This window comes from Ranitomeya variabilis, chromosome 7 (genome assembly GCF_051348905.1).
Source record: "Ranitomeya variabilis isolate aRanVar5 chromosome 7, aRanVar5.hap1, whole genome shotgun sequence".
Lineage (NCBI taxonomy): Eukaryota > Metazoa > Chordata > Amphibia > Anura > Dendrobatidae > Ranitomeya > Ranitomeya variabilis.
This window is the reverse complement of record NC_135238.1, coordinates 2,391,740-2,409,656: the sequence shown is the minus strand read 5'-3', so window position 1 is coordinate 2,409,656 and position 17,917 is coordinate 2,391,740. Positions and strand designations below refer to the sequence as shown.

Genomic DNA, 17,917 nt, shown 5'->3' with positions numbered 1-17,917 from the left:
CCGAGATCGGGCTGTAGGGCCAGACGCCTGCGGAACTCCTCGTCATACCGCCGCCAGGCTGAACCGCCGTGTGACTTTTATGAACTATATATCATGATACCATTTTTGATCTCCCCCTATCGAAATTCCTACTTTATCCACCGTTTGTTGGTCTGCTGATATCAGCGACCATATGTCAATGTACTCATTACTCCAGATTTTCTGTCTAGTTTCCTGATCTATATGGGCGCCTAGCGGGCTGATCCCGCAGAAGGCGTCTTTGTGTAGATTAGCGGACTGTGGTGCTGTATTGTTCACCACTTTTTCACTAGAATGTGATAGTTGTAGGATTAACTCCTTTACCGCTGAGGTTAGCTCCATTCCTTGCCACCCTTGGAACACTCACCGCTGTGTGACTCTGGACGAGTGTACACCGATCCTGGAGGAACCCCCGCAGATGTTGACGGGGTGATGTCGCAGGATGGGGAAACTGGCTCCCGCTACAGCGAGGGACTGTCCGATGTGCTGGCCGAGGCACTGAGTATCGTGCATTGGAGCCCGATTACAACCACATCGTGGCGGATTAATGGCTGTTTTCGGCGACTGCGTGGTTGTTGTTGAGGCTGGAAGCCGCTGGGGATTGTTCTCCCCGGCTGAAAGCCCTAGAGGGTGCCCTTGATTTTTTAAGTTTTGTCGCGTGCCCTATAACTTCTATCCGGGCTCTGCGATACGTCGGACCCCTCGGATGTTGCTGATAACAGCGATCCTGAGGCCTGCGATCTGCGGCGGCTCCTATGGGAGCTGAGTGCGTCGGTGACGGGAGGGGCATTTAGAGGGGTAGCGCGCATGGCGACGGGAGTTATCCGAGGAGGATTGGGAGGACGTTTGGCGTTTACGCCTTCGTCCGCCGTTGGTCAGCGGTGTAATGGGGGGATTCTAACATTATTACTAGAGGGAATATTGGCGGTAAACGGTCCCGTAGTGCTGTTTAGGGGGGGGGGGTAAGGAGGTAGCCGTATTCAGCCCCATATCTGGAGTTTGGCGGGGCAGCGGGTAATTTTTATTAGGAATTTGGGCAGTGGGGGGGGGGGTGAATGTGTCCGTGTTTGGTGCGTTTACTGATATTTCGCAGTGATTTCCGGTGTGCAGCTGTTGAGCGCCTTGCTCGGTCCTATTGGACCGAACAATGCGCTCATCAGCTGCCCTGTGACCTCTATGGCCTGACCCGATACCCCCGAGCAGGCATCAGTGCTGCGCCTGCCGGGGGTATGCCGGGGGTATGCTGGAGGTGAGGCCTGGTGAGAAATCCGCACGCTGATCGGTCTTGTTTGACCGATCAGCGCGCTCTGGGGACCGTGTGGCGTTAGCGCCAGCCTCCAGGTTACCCCCTGCGGGCGACATATACGTGCCCGCAGGGAAGGCAACCGAGGCCTGGCCAGCGCTGTTTCCAGCGCTATGATGCGGTGACACGAAGTGGGTGGGCGGAGCTTTCTCCGGGCGCCGGACCGAGCACGAGGAGGGAGCAGGAAGACGCCGGCTGCTGCGAGGCCGCCCCCTCCCCAACCTGGAGCAAACCGCCTGCCCCCCCCCCCCGCTGGGAGATCCGCCGGAGCGGCCAGGAGGGGGAGCAAACCAGACTAAGCCTCCCTAGTTGCTGGGATTACAGGCGCACGCCACCGCCGGGAGGAAAAGAGAAAGTTCCTGGCCAGACACCTGGATTTAACCCCTGTAGGAGTGGCCGCAGGACCCCTCCCCTCCAGTGACCACTGGCCGGCTGGGGGCCTTCTAATTAGTGCCTCACAAAGGGGGAGTGATGCTAAGGGGGGGGGGAGCTGGCACTGACAACCTTTCCGTGCTGCTCTATCTAGGTGCTCCCCAGTCAGAGACGCGCACCTTATACAGTACCGCGTCTGCCAGACTGTGGAGACCTGGGTGTCGTAACCAGTGCCTTCCCCCCTCCCGTCACTCCCATAATTAAACACACACAGTCCTAGGTGGGTTGAACAGGTCGGTCACAGTTTATTAATTAAATAAGCTGAGAAAGGCAATTACATATCGTAACGGGCGCTCGCGCCGAGCTCCTGTCCGTGATTGACAGGGGAATTGGCCCAACGAGCGGTTACGACCTTTGCCCTCCTCAGCTTCTTCCGCCACGGAGGATCCCGTGTATTACCTACGCGGGACTCCGACCCCACCCATCAATGTTAGGGCCTGTTCAACCCCCTCCTGTAAACCCAACAAGAAAATATCGAGGCCAATGTCCGTTAGGGGAACTCTGTCCGGTCTTAGTTGTGGCGTGTTATCTCCTTGTAGGTATTGGTGACGAATCACAACACCGCCTCTTCCTCTCACCTATTTTCCAATCCGAGCATTGAATTTCCCCCTTGTCCGCTCTATGGTTTTTTATCTCTTGCTCCATGCCGTACGGCCGGTGGTGTTATATCCGACCACACCAGTATCGTGTTCCTGAACAGACCGCTGAACCGTTCCATATCAGTTGTCACCCATTTGTACAATTCGGCCACCTTTTGTTTGCCTAGGTCATTGCCACCAGCGTGTACCACCATTATCACCGGGTGTTCCGCCATCCTTGCTATGCCAACCATCTCCTTGAACACCTGTTTCCATTGGAGGCCTCTGATACCCCTCCAGTTAACTTTTATGCCCGTGAGGTGAAGATTTGTTCCTCCTGGCCGCAGTTTGGCCCTCTTTTCGGCCCAGTATACGTAGGAATCTCCTACCACCCAAACTTCAACCCCTGTAAGAGACAACACATGTTAATTAAGCAAGTCGGGTCTTATGTATCTGGCGAAGCATGCGGACTTCCATCGACCCATTCTCTGCACTTCGGCCTCTGACACTCCTGCCCTCGCCGCTTCTGTGGCCGCCCCTATCCGGAACGAATGTGTTCCGTACTCCTTTGGATTTGCGCCGGTTTTTTCCTAGCCTAGCTTGAACTTTGCCTGGAATTGGTACTTGGTCAGAGGGGACCCGTCTGTATGAGTGAAGAAAAATCTACCAGCGTGTCTACATACGGCGTGTTTTAACCATTTTTTGGCGGGCAAGCTGGGCCATCTGTATAGTTAACCAGGACCCATGTGCCCCTACCGGTGGGATCGCATTTGGATTTTCTAACCCTGATGCGCAGGGCGTCGCTGCATATTACTATGTCCTCATTAATTAGGCCTCCTTCCGACGCGTTTTTTGACCGCGGTAGCAATTCGCTGATTCGCAGTGCTCCGAAAAAGACGGTCGCAAAAGCTGCCGATATGAGGGCCGCCTCATAATGCGATGAGCAGACTGACGGGGATATCGCAATCAGGTCCTGCAATAGTCTCAGAGAAATGGGGCAGCGACATTCTTGGCTTGGCTGAAGCCTTTTCCAACCTTTTGTGGCTTGTCTTATGCAGAAGGACTTAGTTACGTTTACCCATCCCAATAATTGAAAGAAAAATGCTAGCCCCGATAATTTCCGTTGTGCCGAGGTGCCCGACGCCCCGCCTTCCCTCATCTGTAATAGAAAATCAGTTGTCACCGCGCTTCATGCTCCGTCGCATTCGACTGGCCTACCCTGAAATAGTGAGCACCACTCCTCCCAAGCCTTACCATACAACTGCCAGGTAGCTGGCGAAACGGAGGCCCGGATTAAGGGCATCAATGATTGGCCACTGTATCCCACAGGGACAGTAGACACGGAATACCCCAGGGTTGCGCGTTGGGCTGTTGGATTCTGAAAGCCTGCCAATTGGAAAATAACAGTGGGTTAATGATATTATCATCTACTTCCGCCACCACGGTGGCTCTACACCAAATATTGTTTTCAAGGCATCTCAGCGCTAAACGGCGCAAGAGAGCGAGTATGGGCAGGGATGAAGAAGACGTGATTTAAACTCTTCGCTGTTTTCGCATTTTTGTTTGGAAACGAATGTTCGTGTTTCTCAACTGATCGGCCCATAACTCCAATGCCGTTACAACCGCCAACAATTCCCATAGGGCTGGATCTTGCCTCCACTTTGTTGTCGTCCATCTCTCTGGCCAACCAGATTTGCAAAATTGGTTTTTGTAGATTGCTGCAAGACCCTCTGTTTTGTTCCACCCTATTGACGGCCCTACTTCCTTGCTATCTCTCTAGCCATGATGCACGTGTGACCATTATACGATTGTAGGAACGTCTGCCATACTAGCAGATCGGCTTTTAGCGAACGAGTGAGCCTAATTCTATGGCCGGGCTGCGAAGCACCTTTTGTTGCCAAAGAAAGTCTGTGCGAGAATGCTCTGCCAACCGGCATTACTCGTCAGGCGAACGTCAGTAGGCCCAATAATGCCTGCATTTGCTGGAGGGTTACCTTGTTAATTTCGCCAAAGCCTTTCAACATTTGCTGGGTTTTTAGTATTTTAACCTTTGGTAAGCGGAAAACCATCGAATTGGTATCTATTTCGATGCCCAAAAAAGGGGCAATACATTACATGGTCCCTCCATTTTTTCCGGTGACAATGGCACGCCGAATTTGTGTGAGATAGCTTTGAATTTTTCTAGTAAATCGGAGCAGAGATTAGAATTTCTGGGGCCGACGAACAGGAAATCGTCGAGGTAGTGAATTAGGGATGTACTGCCCGTCTCTTACCGAACTACCCAATCTAGGAAGGTGCTGAATAGCTCAAAATAGTGACATGAGATGGAACATCCCATCGAAAGGCACCTGTCGAAGTAGTAATGTTGGTCCACTTTGCAGCTCAGAAGGTGGAAACATTCGGGGTGCACGGGTAGTAAATGGAATGCCGATTCTATTGCCTAGCGGTGATATTTTCATGTTTTTGAAGGGGAGCGACTTTAAGGGGCCTGCTATTCTACCCAGTTCTACCTCCTTTTCAATTTTTTGTCTTAAGAATTTGGGGAAATTCGCGAGCCGTTTTTTGGTTATTGGATAGGGTTGGCATTCTTGTTAGCCTAAAGAGAATAAAAACCCGTCGGAGAATCCCACCTGCAGCTGCTGAGCCGCTTTCTTCTTGGGGTAGAGCTTTAGCCAGGGGGCCATCGCGGTTACGCTCACTGGGGTTCTGCCGTGTAGGCGCTTTGTATGGCTGACGAGTGCACCTTGACGCTGGGTGCCCCCCCGCCAGCGGAGCAATCATTTCTGAATTTGCATAACGCGTGGAAACGGCAGTTTCCCTCGTTAAATAGCCAGCAGGCCCCGGGTTTTCGCACGACACCGAGTTCTGACCTGCGGCTGTGGGGTAACTAGTGGTCGTGGATGAAAAGGGGGGGGCCGTTTCTGGGACAGCATCAGTCACAACCACACGCTGTTGCTTTAACCCCCACAGCCTAGATCGGGCTGTAGGGCCAGACACCTGTGGAACTCCTCGTCATACCGCCGCCAGGCTGAACCGCTGTGCGACTTTTATGAACTATATATCATGATACCATTTTTGATCTCCCCCTATCGAAATTCTTACTTTATCCACCGTTTGTTGGTCTGCTGATATCAGCGACCATATGTCAATGTACTCGTTACTCCAGATTTTCTGTCTAGTTTCCTGATCTATATGGGCGCCTAGCGGGCTGATCCCGCAGAAGGCGTCTTTGTGTAGATTAGCGGACTGTGGTGCTGTATTGTTCACCACTTTTTCACTAGAATGATAGTTGTAGGATTAACTCCTTAACCGCTGAGGTTAGCTCCATTCCTTGCCACCCTTGGAACACTCACCGCTGTGTGACTCTGGACGAGTGTACACCGATCCTGGAGGAACCCCCGCAGATGTTGACGGGGTGATGTCGCAGGATGGGGAAACTCTGGCTCCCGCTACAGCGAGGGACTGTCCGATGTGCTGGCCGAGGCACTGAGTATCGTGCATTGGAGCCCGATTACAACCACATCGTGGCGGATTAATGGCTCTGTTTTCGGCGACTGCGTGGTTGTCGTTGAGACTGGAAGCCGCTGGGGATTGTTCTCCCCGGCTGAAAGCCCTAGAGGGTTCCCTTGATTTTTTAAGTTTTGTCGTGTGCCCTATAACTTCTATCCGGGCTCTGCGATACGTCGGACCCCTCGGATGTTGCTGATAACAGCGATCCTGAGGCCTGCGATCTGCGGCGGCTCCTATGGGAGCTGAGTCTGCGTCGGTGACGGGAGGGGCATTTAGAGGGGTAGCGCGCATGGCGACGGGAGTTATCCGAGGAGGATTGGGAGGACGTTTGGCATCTACGCCTTCGTCCGCCGTTGGTCAGCGGTGTAGTGGGGGGATTCTAACATTATTACTAGAGGGAATATTGGCGGTAAACGGTCCCGTAGTGCTGTTTAGAGGGGGGGGGGGGGTAAGGAGGTAGCCGTATTCAGCCCCATATCTGGAGTTTGGCGGGGCAGCGGGAAATTTTTATTAGGAATTTGGGCAGTGGGGGGGGGGGGGGGTGTGTGTGTGAATGTGTTCGTGTTTGGTGCGTTTACTGATATTTCGCAGTGATTTCCGGTGTGCAGCTGTTGAGCGGCTTGCTCGGTCCTATTGGACCGAACAATGCGCTCATGAGCTGCCCTGTGACCTCTACGGCCTGACCCCTGATACCCCCGAGCAGGCATCAGTGCTGCGCCTGCCGGGGGTATGCTGGAGGTCAGGCCTGGTGAGAAATCCGCGCGCTGATCGGTCTTGTTTGACCGATCAGCGCGCTCTGGGGACCGTGTGGCGTTAGCGCCAGCCTCCAGGTTACCCCCTGCGGGCGACATATATGTGCCCGCAGGGAAGGCAACCGAGGTCTGGCCAGCGCTGTTTCCAGCGCTATGATGCGGTGACAGGAAGTGGGTGGGCGGAGCTTTCTCCGGGCGCCGGACCGAGCACGAGGAGGGAGCAGGAAGACGCCGGCTGCTGCGAGGCCGCCCCCTCCCCAACCTGGAGCCGCTCCGGGGCACGGGGCAAGCGGGCAGACCGCCTGCCCCCCCGCGCCACTGGGAGATCCGCCGGAGCGGCCAGGAGGGGGAGCAAACCAGACTAAGCCTCCCTAGTTGCTGGGATTACAGGCGCACACCGGCGCACCCGGCCACCGCCGGGAGGAAAAGAGGAAGTTCCCGGCCGGACACCTGGATTTAACCCCTGTAGGAGTGGCCGCAGGACCCCTCCCCTCCAGTGACCACTGGCCGGCTGGGGGCCTTCTAATTAGTGCCTCACAAAGGGGGAGGCTGGCACTGACAACCTTTCTGTGCTGCTCTATCTAGGTGCTCCCCAGTCAGAGACGCGCACCTTATACAGTACCGCGTCTGCCAAAAGGAAAACTCAACTCATCGCTGTCAAACAAGTTTATTACAAGTCAAATAGTTAGAAATAAAAGAGAAATATATACCGTAAATAGATGCATACATACAAATAATAAAGAGTTTTAGAAATCAAAACAATAATTTAAACATTAAAGACAGATTAATGACAAAAGAGCAAAACACATTTTGTACCAAAGTCCCTGTGCTTTAGCTGTAAAAATTGTATTGTGGTGCTTAAAAAGGGAACCTGTCACCCCCAAAATCGAGGGTGAGCTATGCCCACCAGCATCAGGGGCTTATCTACAGCATTCTGTAAGGCCATGTGCACACGTTCAGTATTTTTCGCGTTTTTTTGCTATAAAAACGTGAAAAAAGGCTTACATATGCCTCCCATTATTTTCAGTGTATTCCGCATTTCTTGTGCAAATGTTGCATTTTTTTCCGTGAAAAAAATCGCATCGCGGAAAAAAAAGCAACATGTTCATTAAAATGTGGAATTGCGGGGATTCTGCACACCTAGGGGTCCATTGATCTGCTTACTCTCCGCACGGGGCTGTGCCCACCATGCGGGAAGTAAGCAGATCATGTGTGGTTGGTACCCAGGGTGGAGGAGAGGAGACTGTCCTCCACGGACTGGGCACCATATAATTGGTAAAAAAAAAATTTAAATAAAAAATCGTGATGTACTCACCTTCTGATGGCCCCTGGAGTCTTCCCGCCTCTCAGCAGTGCACACTGCCGTTCCTATTGATGGTGTGTGTGAAGGACCTGCGATGACGTCGCGGTCTTGTGATTGGTCACGTGACTGCAACGTCATCGAAGGACACACACACACACACACACACACACACACACACACACACACCATCTATAGGAACGGACGCCGCTGAGGAGATCGGCTGTCTGCAGGTGAGTATAAGCATTTTTTTAATTTTTTTTATTATTTTTAAACATTCTATCTTTTACTATAGACGCTGCATAAGCTGCATCTATAATAATAATAATTTAATAATAATAATAATTTTATTTATATAGCGCCAACATATTCCGCAGCGCTTTACAACTTATAGAGGGGACTTATACAGACAACAGACATTACAGCATAACAGAAATCACAGTTCAAAACAGATACCAGGAGGAATGAGGGCCCTGCTGCTCGCAAGCTTACAATCTATGAGGAAAAGGGGAGACACAAGAGGTGGATGGTAACAATTGCTTTAGTTATTTGGACCAGCCATAGTGTAAGGCTCGGGTGTTCATGTAAAGCTGCATGAACCAGTTAACAGCCTAAGTATGTAGCAGTACAGACACAGAGGCTATTGACTGCATAAAGTGTATGAGAACATGATGGAGGAACGTGATTATGTTGTTGTTTTTTATTAATAGGCCACACAGGGATAGTTAGGTTAATGCGTTGAGGCGGTAGGCCAATCTGAACAAATGAGTTTTTAGTGCACGCTTAAAACTGTGGGGATTGGGGATTAATCGTATTAACCTAGGTAGTGCATTCCAAAGAATCGGCGCCGCACGTGTAAAGTCTTGGAGACGGGAGTGGGAGGTTCTGATTATTGAGGATGCTAACCTGAGGTCATTAGCGGAGCGGAGGGCACGGGTAGGGTGGTAGACTGAGACCAGAGAGGAGATGTAGGGTGGTGCTGAGCCATGGAGTGCTTTGTGGATGAGGGTAGTAGTTTTGTACTGGATTCTGGATTGGATGGGTAGCCAGTGTAATGACTGGCACAAGGTAGAGGCATCGGTGTAACGGTTGGTGAGGAATATGATCCTGGCAGCAGCATTCAGGACAGATTGGAGCGGGGAGAGTCTGGTAAAAGGTAGGCCAACTAGTAGAGAGTTACAATAGTCCAGACGAGAATGAATAAGTGAGACAGTAAGAGTTTTTGCAGAGTCGAAAGTAAGAAAAGGGCGAATTCTGGAAATGTTTTTGAGATGCAGATAAGAAGAGCGAGCCAGTGATCGGATGTGGGGGGTGAATGAAAGCTCGGAATCAAGGATGACCCCAAGGCAGCGGGCATGTTGCTTTGGAGTAATGGTGGAACCGCACATGGAGATGGCAATGTCGGGCAAAGGTAGGTTTGTAGAGGGAGAGAACACGAGGAGTTCAGTTTTTGACAGGTTCAGTTTCAGATAGAGGGAGGATATGATGTTAGAGACAGCGGTAAGACAATCACTGGTGTTTTCTAAAAAGGTCGGCGTGATAACAGGAGAAGAGGTATATAATTGGGTGTCGTCAGCATAGAGATGGTACTGGAAACTAAATCTGATTGTTTGTCCAATAGGGGCAGTATACAAAGAGAAGAGGAGGGGGCCTAGGACTGATCCTTGAGGAACCCCAACAGTAAGGGGAAGGTGAGAGGAGGAGGAACCATCTATAGTAAAAAGATGGTCACACTTGTCATACAGTATGTTTGACAAGTGTGACCAACCTGTCAATCAGTTTTCCAAGCGATGCTACAGGTCGCTTGGAAAACGCTAGCATTCTGCAAGCTAATTACGCTTGCAGAATGCTAAAAAAAGGTGAAAAAAACTGCAAAAAAAAAAAATGCGGATTTCTTGCAGAAAATTTCCGTTTTTCTTCAGGAAATTTCTGCAAGAAATCCTGACGTGTGCACATACCCTAATGCATTCTGTAATGCTGTAGAGAAGCCCCCGATGTATCCTGAAAGAGGAGAAAAAGAGGTTAGATTATACTCACCCAGGGGCGGTCCGGTCCGATGGGCGTCGCGGTCCGGTGCCTCCTATCTTCATCGGATGACGTCCTCTTCACGCTGCGGCTCCAGCACAAAGTACTGCAGTGTGCCGGCCCCAGGCCTCTCTGACCTTTCCCGGAGCCTGCGCACCGCAGCGTGAAGACAAGAAGAGGACGTCATCGTAAGAAGATGGGAGGCGCGAGACCGGACCGCGACGCCCATCGGACCAGACCGCATTGGGGCGGGCGGCTCGGGACCGGAGCGGGCGGCGCGGGACCGGAGCGGGCGGCACGGGACCGGAGCGGGCAGCACGGGACCGGAGCGGGCGGCACGGGACCCTTCCTCAGGCAGACCCCAAGCACGCAAGCATCACCCCCTTCCGCAGGCAGGCTCACTCCCCGCCCAGCATGCACATGCAGCCCCGTGCAGGCAGCATCTCCTCTTTCCCCCCAGACAGACTCCCACTCACCTGATTTGTGACTATGGAGAATGACCCCAAAATACCCCACATTCTGCACGAAATCCCGCCATGACATCCACAGCTTCCTGTCTGTCTGTCTGCTCTATGGAGGAAGAAGCGCCGCCCCTTCCGGTCACATGGACATGACGTCAGCAGAGGTCCTTTAGCCGACTTGGATTTTTTCGCCTCTCCCGCCCGCTTACTGCCGCCAGCACGTCACGTGACCGGAAGAAGCAGCCGCCAGTCAGCCCGCCGCTCACAGTGACCTTGGTGACTATCGTCACTGATCTCTAATTATCCTATAGCGCCATAAAAATATCGCAGACTCCGCCCCGCAACACAGTAGCTCCGCCCCACATCCCATTAGCTCCGCCCCACATCCCATTAGCTCCGCCCTAACCAATTCATCTGTGACTTCTGGCAGAAAGATGGCGGATCTGTGACTTCAGTTACCTGGACACTGTAACTTCCGCTGTCCGTGGCGAACATCTGCTGCTGAGAAGGATATGAAGCTCGTCAGTAAAGACATCGAGAAAGACAATGCTGGGTACAGCTCCTCTCCTGTGTGTGGTGGGGCAGTGCGGCTCCTCTTCTCCTGTGTGTGTGGTGGGGCAGTGCGGCTCCTCTCCTGTGTGTGCGGTGGGGCAGTGCGGCTCCTCTCCTGTGTGTGCGGTGGGGCAGTGCGGCCCCTCTCCTGTGTGTGGTGGGGCAGTGCGGCTCCTCTCCTCCTGTGTGCGGTGGGGCAGTGCTGCTCCTCTCCTCCTGTGTGTGCGGTGGGGCAGTGCTGCTCCTCTCCTCCTGTGTGTGCGGTGGGGCAGTGCGGCTCCTCTTCTCCTGTGTGTGCGGTGGGGCAGTGCGGCTCCTCTTCTCCTGTGTGTGCGGTGGGGCAGTGCGGCTCCTCTTCTCCTGTGTGTGCGGTGGGGCAGTGCGGCTCCTCTTCTGTGTGTGCGGTGGGGCAGTGCGGCTCCTCTTCTCCTGTGTGCGGTGGGGCAGTGCGGCTCCTCTTCTGTGTGTGCGGTGGGGCAGTGCGGCTCCTCTCCTGTGTGTGCGGTGGGGCAGTGCGGCTCCTCTTACTTCCCTCTCATCAGTCAGGTGACCTTGGTCCCAGAGGAGGCGGAGGACATGTGGCACACGTACAACCTACTGCAGGCGGGTGACAGTCTGCGGGCGTCCACTATCAGGTGAGGACAGGCTGGTTTTGCTGCTCATCAATCTTGGGGTCGCATGGACCCTCTGACTTGGGGGCGTCTCTGACGGGTGCGCCGACCCTCTGACTTGGGGGCGTCTGACGGGTGTGCCGACCCTCTCTGACTTGGGGGCGTCTCTGGCAGGCGCACTGACCCTCTGACTTGGGGACGTCTCTGGCGGGTGCGCCGACTCTCTGACTTGGGGGCGTCTGACGGGTGCGCCGACCCTCTCTGACTTGGGGGCGTCTCTGGCAGGCGCACTGACCCTCTGACTTGGGGGCGTCTCTGGCGGGTGCGCCGACTCTCTGACTTGGGGGCGTCTGACGGGTGCGCCGACCCTCTCTGACTTGGGGGCGTCTCTGGCGGGTGCGCCGACCCTCTCTGACTTGGGGGCGTCTCTGGCGGGCGCGCTGACCCTTTGACTTGGGGGTGCTCCCTATGTTGATTGACAGTTTTTCGGGAGTGCTGTTGCAATGGCCGCTGTGACCTTGTAAGATCTCTTTTATAGGAAGGTGACAACAGAGTCCTCGACGGGCAGCGTGGGCAGCAACCGTGTGCGGACCACCCTCACCATCTGTGTGCAGAACATTGACTTTGACTCCCAGGCGTGCCAGCTGCGGGTGAAGGGCATCAACATCCAGGAGAACCAGTATGTGAAGGTAGGAGGTGGCCCTGTGTGTGTGGCCCCGTCTGTGGGGCCCGGGGCCTCATTCTCGCCTGTGTGCCTAGATGGGAGCCTATCACACTATCGAGCTGGAGCCAAACCGCAAGTTCACCCTGGCCAAGAAGCAGTGGGACAGCATCGTGCTGGAGAGGATAGGTGAGAGGGGGCGAGGGCCGGGTCCCTGACCCTGTACACGAGTGACCACCGCCTTCTCCCCACAGAGCAGGCCTGTGACCCCGCGTTTAATGCCGATGTGGCCGCAGTCATCATGCAGGACGGTCTCGCACACATCTGTCTGGTCACATCTAGTATGACACTGCTCCGCGCCAAGATTGAGACCAGCATTCCACGAAAGAGGCGCGGAAACTGCTCGCAACATGAGAAGGTTCATCTCCACCCTTCCTCACGACTGTCTGTGTGTCACCTCCGGTTGTCGGCTACCTCTGACCCCCCACCTCCTGGTCATCTGCGGCTCGCTCTGGTCCCCCTCCCGGCCATCTGCGGCTCGCTCTCTTCCCGGTTCGCCCAGCTCCCTTCCCTCTCTCAGCCGTCTGCGGCTCACTCTGCTAAACCTCCCCAGTCCCTCGCGGCCGTCTGCGGCTCGCTCTGCTCCCCTCCCTCCCTCCCCGGCCGTCTGCGGCTCGCTCTGCTCCCCTCCCTCCCTCCCCGGCCGTCTGCGGCTCGCTTTGCTCCCCTCCCTCCCTCCCCGGCCGTCTGCGGCTCGCTCTGCTCCCCTCCCTCCCTCCCCGGCCGTCTGCGGCTCGCTCTGCTCCCCTCCCTCCCTCCCCGGCCGTCTGCGGCTCGCTCTGCTCCCCTCCCTCCCTCCCTCCCCGGCCGTCTGCGGCTCGCTCTGCTCCCCTCCCTCCCTCCCCGGCCGTCTGCGGCTCGCTCTGCTCCCCTCCCTCCCTCCCTCCCCGGCCGTCTGCGGCTCGCTCTGCTCCCCTCCCTCCCTCCCTCCCCGGCCGTCTGCGGCTCGCTCTGCTCCCCTCCCTCCCTCCCTCCCCGGCCGTCTGCGGCTCGCTCTGCTCCCCTCCCTCCCTCCCTCCCTCCCCGGCCGTCTGCGGCTCTCTCTGCTCCCTTCCCTCCCTCCCCGGCCGTCTGCGGCTCTCTCTGCTCCCCTCCCTCCCTCCCGGCCGTCTGCGGCTCGCTCTGCTCCCCTCCCTCCCTCCCCGGCCGTCTGCGGCTCGCTCTGCTCCCCTCCCTCCCTCCCTCCCCTCCCGTCTGCGGCTCGCTCTGCTCCCCTCCCGTCTGCGGCTCGCTCTGCTCCCCTCCCGTCTGCGGCTCGCTCTGCTCCCCTCCCGTCTGCGGCTCGCTCTGCTCCCCTCCCGTCTGCGGCTCGCTCTGCTCCCCCTCCCGTCTGCGGCTCGCTCTGCTCCCCTCCCGTCTGCGGCTCGCTCTGCTCCCCTCCCGTCTGCGGCTCGCTCTGCTCCCCTCCCGTCTGCGGCTCGCTCTGCTCCCCTCCCGTCTGCGGCTCGCTCTGCTCCCCTCCCGTCTGCGGCTCGCTCTGCTCCCCTCCCGTCTGCGGCTCGCTCTGCTCCCCTCCCGTCTGCGGCTCGCTCTGCTCCCCTCCCGTCTGCGGCTCGCTCTGCTCCCCTCCCGTCTGCGGCTCGCTCTGCTCCCCTCCCGTCTGCGGCTCGCTCTGCTCCCCTCCCGTCTGCGGCTCGCTCTGCTCCCCTCCCGTCTGCGGCTCGCTCTGCTCCCCTCCCGTCTGCGGCTCGCTCTGCTCCCCTCCCGTCTGCGGCTCGCTCTGCTCCCCTCCCGTCTGCGGCTCGCTCTGCTCCCCTCCCGTCTGCGGCTCGCTCTGCTCCCCTCCCGTCTGCGGCTCGCTCTGCTCCCCTCCCGTCTGCGGCTCGCTCTGCTCCCCTCCCGTCTGCGGCTCGCTCTCAGTCTTTTCTTCTTTCTCAGGCTCTGGAGAAGTTCTATGAACAAGTCATGCAGGGAATCATCCGTCACATCAACTTTGAGGGTGAGTGTTTGGGTTTTTTTTTTTGCGGCTCCATGTGTCGCTCCGCCTCTGTGCCCCGCGCTCCGCCTCTCTGACCATCTCTCCGTAGTGGTGAAGGTCGTCCTCGTGGCGTCTCCTGGATTCGTCCGTGAACAGTTCTGTGAGTTTCTTTTCCTTCGAGCCGTGAAACAGGATTTAAAGATGATTCTGGAAAATCGTGGGAAATTCCTCCAGGTGCACAGCTCGTCTGGACACAAGCACTCGCTGACAGGTACGCGGGGGGCTCGTCCGGACACAGCACTCGCTGACAGGTACGCGGGGGGCTCGTCTGGACACAAGCACTCGCTGACAGGTACGCGGGGGGCTCGTCCGGACACAGCACTCGCTGACAGGTACGCGGGGGGCTCGTCCGGACACAAGCACTCGCTGACAGGTACGCGGGGGGCTCGTCCGGACACAAGCACTCGCTGACAGGTACGCGGGGGGCTCGTCCGGACACAAGCACTCGCTGACAGGTACGCGGGGGGCTCGTCCGGACACAAGCACTCGCTGACAGGTACGCGGGGGGCTCGTCCGGACACAAGCACTCGCTGACAGGTGTGCGGGGGGCCACGGCACTCTGAGTAGTGCTGTACCACTCATCTTTACTGCTGTGGGTACCCCCGGCCTGCTCTGTAATTAGCGGTGCACCCCCTCCTCTGGTGACTGACTGTGTTGTTATTGCAGAGGTTCTGTGTGACCCGGCCGTTACCGCCCGCCTGGCAGACACCAAGGTGAGTGTGTCCCCGGCCTTGCACACTGCCATCACTGACTACTCCTCCCGGGGGTCTCTGACTACTGCCCCTTTGCCCATTACAGGCGGCCAGTGAAATAAAAGCCCTGGGAGATTTCTACAAGATGCTGCAAATGAGCCGGAGCGGGCGTTTTACGGGTGAGTCCCTGTATTGCCAAGTTTTTAACACTAAGGTTCGGATACGGCTTTAAAGAAGGCTACTACTTGCGATATAACGCAATTTTATTTCAAAATACAAAATTAAAGGAATAATATGATTGGATAGTATGATCGCATAAACATTAGTATATTTTATGATACAAAGTACATATAAGGATTAAATTCATATAATGATTAAGTACATATACTCACATCATCCATCACCAAGGGGCTTTTAAACATTATCCGTCTGGAAAATCAGAGAAGCAACACCAAGACAGAGAACCCCCCTGGAAAACTCACAACACTGCACGGGCGTCCCCAATTATGCAGGTATCACAACACTGTACACGTGTAAGTACAGTTACACCAGCTTATGCTTCTGTCTTAGTCATGTTTCTCTGGCCTTATATAGTGATGTGCGCTATGCTTCATTTGGTGTCACCCTGCCCTTCAAGTGGCCAGCTTTCAAGATAGGATGAGACCGAGATATCAGTCATACATCAGACAATGGGCCATAAACCCATAGATCCATAAAAGCCCACAAGGGTTAGATAAAACTACCACAGACAGAGGTTAAATAAACCTTAGGCCATGTGCACACATTGAGGATTTTTCGTGTTTTTTTCGCGTTTTTTCGCTATAAAAACGTGATAAAAATGCGAAAAAAAACGCTAACATATGCCTCCTATTATTTACAGGGTATTCCGCATTTTTTGTGCAAATGTTGCATTTTTTTTCCGCGAAAAAATCGCATCGCGGAAAAAAAAGCAACATGTTCATTAAAAATGCGGAATTGCGGGGATTCCGCACACCTAGGAGTGCATTGATCTGCTTACTTCCCGCACGGGGCTGTGCCCACCATGCGGGAAGTAAGCAGATTATGTGCGGTTGGTACCCAGGGTGGAGGAGAGGAGACTCTCCTCCACGGACTGGGCACCATATAATTGGTAAAAAAAAGAATTAAAATAAAAAATAGTCCTATACTCACCCTCTGATGGCCCCCGAAGTGTTCCCGCCTCTCCGGTGCATGCTCTCTCTTCGGTTCCTATAGATGCCGGTGTGGTTCAGGACCTGTGATGACGTCGCTGTCTTGTGATTGGTTGCGTGACCGCTCATGTGACTCAAGCGACCAATCACAAGCTGCAACGTCATCGAAGGTCCTGAACCACACCGGCATCTATAGGAACGGACGCCGCTGAGGAGATCAGCTGTCTGCAGAGGGTGAGTATAACCATTTTTTATTTTTTATTATTTTTAAACATTCTATCTTTTACTATAGATGCTGCATAAGCTGCATCTATAGTAACAAGTTGGTTACACTTGTCAAACACTATGTTTGACAAGTGTGACCAACCTGTCAGTCAGTTTTCCAAGTGATGCTACAGATCGCTTGGAAAACTTTAGCATTCTGCAAGCTAATTACGCTTGCAGAATGCTAAAAAAAACGCAAAAAAAACGCAAAAAAAATGCGGATTTCTTGCAGAAAATTTCCGGTTTTCTTCAGGAAATTTCTGCAAGAAATCCGGACGTGTGCACATACCCTAAAAGATTGTGTCCCAATGAGCATTGTCTGTCTGTAATGTAGGACAAGAAATGCTGCTCTGTAATGGCCTAAATGCATTCTCTATATTTCAATATGGACTCAGAATAGCCATTTTTATACTCACATTACATTCCACCCTTGGCTATTTTGAGCCAACCATTATTTAGGACAAGGTACCGTATCCTCAGGGGACGGCTTTAGTGGATGATTGGCATAAGGATAATAATGGAAGTGTGCACTGTATACAACAGCACAAAGCAATGCATGCACAAATTATAGCAAGAGTACTATTATATGTGAAGTTTTAAGTCCCATCTTCTTCTATGTCTTCATCTTGAGTGAATACCCCCATCAGCTTTGTCCATAACTGTAAAGGGGTCCGTACTGCCACCAGACACGTTTCTAATATATTGGTAGCAGTAGTCTTTGTCATATAAGAATGGCTAGTGTTCATCAGCTGAGCCAAGTAAATCCATAGATTCGGTTTGGTCTTCATTAAGCTCCACTTTCCATGGTTGGATTCTCGGGTTTCTTTCTGAAGATCTCTTGAGTGGTGACCGAACTTGAAAGGACCATGCACTCGGCTGTAACGATGCACCATTTCCAGATTTTGATCTAAAGGGAAAATATATATTATTCTCTGAGATAACACTTGTCTGTTGAGACGAGTTCCCACTTGTCTTGCCCGAGCTTCATAACTATCAGCACATTATTTGCACCACGAGCAATTACTTCTGCAGGTTCTGGAGGACCTTTGTCCCCCAGATTTTTACACCATCATTGATAGGATGTGAGAATCCAAATCCTTTAGCAAATCTATCCTGATGGGCACGCCTCTGGTCTGTGCCCATGGCTAAGTAGCTTTTTCTCCCAGGTGTCCACGTTTCTGGTGTGCCCACTGAGTCAGTCCGAGCCGTCCCTCAGTGGTGTCAGTCTTTGAACTGGATTCAGCGACTGATATTTTGGAATGTTCATCTGCTACTGAGTTGAAAAGTCTTTCCAGAGTACCTGAAGCACAATTAGCATCAACATTAAACACAGTCACTTTAATTCTTTGTACAATTAGCCAGAAATCTTCCCACAACCTTCCCCACACTACAGGATTGTTCCATTCAGTCGTAGTAGGCACAAGCACACGGCTCTCTAATAAATTCTGTAATTATAACCTTGCGCCCACTGAACGGTTTTGGATTTACATAAATGAAACTGGCCTCCACCCTTGTATCTACCAAAGCTTTAACATGTTGGCTGTTTTTATT

At 53.8% G+C, this 17,917-nt stretch overlaps 1 protein-coding gene and 1 long non-coding RNA gene across 2 annotated transcripts in view; one reads left to right on the top strand and one right to left on the bottom strand.

Moving 5' to 3' along the window:
- Nucleotides 1-1,974: 1,974 nt before the first annotated feature.
- LOC143785010 (uncharacterized) lies at nucleotides 1,975-10,508 on the bottom strand. Its single transcript, XR_013217945.1, has 2 exons — nucleotides 10,395-10,508; nucleotides 1,975-2,737 (listed from the first exon to the last, which is right to left on the bottom strand). It is a non-coding gene; the product is annotated as an uncharacterized LOC143785010 (long non-coding RNA).
- A 132-nt stretch (nucleotides 10,509-10,640) lies between these two features.
- Nucleotides 10,641-17,917, top strand: part of PELO (pelota mRNA surveillance and ribosome rescue factor) — a 14,480-nt gene continuing 7,203 nt past the window's right edge. The window contains 11 exon segments of the mRNA XM_077273651.1: nucleotides 10,641-10,655; nucleotides 10,810-10,932; nucleotides 11,474-11,566; nucleotides 12,081-12,231; nucleotides 12,302-12,392; nucleotides 12,458-12,621; nucleotides 14,142-14,202; nucleotides 14,291-14,452; nucleotides 14,908-14,954; nucleotides 15,040-15,085; nucleotides 15,088-15,112. Coding sequence (XP_077129766.1) covers nucleotides 10,892-10,932; nucleotides 11,474-11,566; nucleotides 12,081-12,231; nucleotides 12,302-12,392; nucleotides 12,458-12,621; nucleotides 14,142-14,202; nucleotides 14,291-14,452; nucleotides 14,908-14,954; nucleotides 15,040-15,085; nucleotides 15,088-15,112 — 881 coding nt within the window. The 5' untranslated portion in view covers nucleotides 10,641-10,655; nucleotides 10,810-10,891.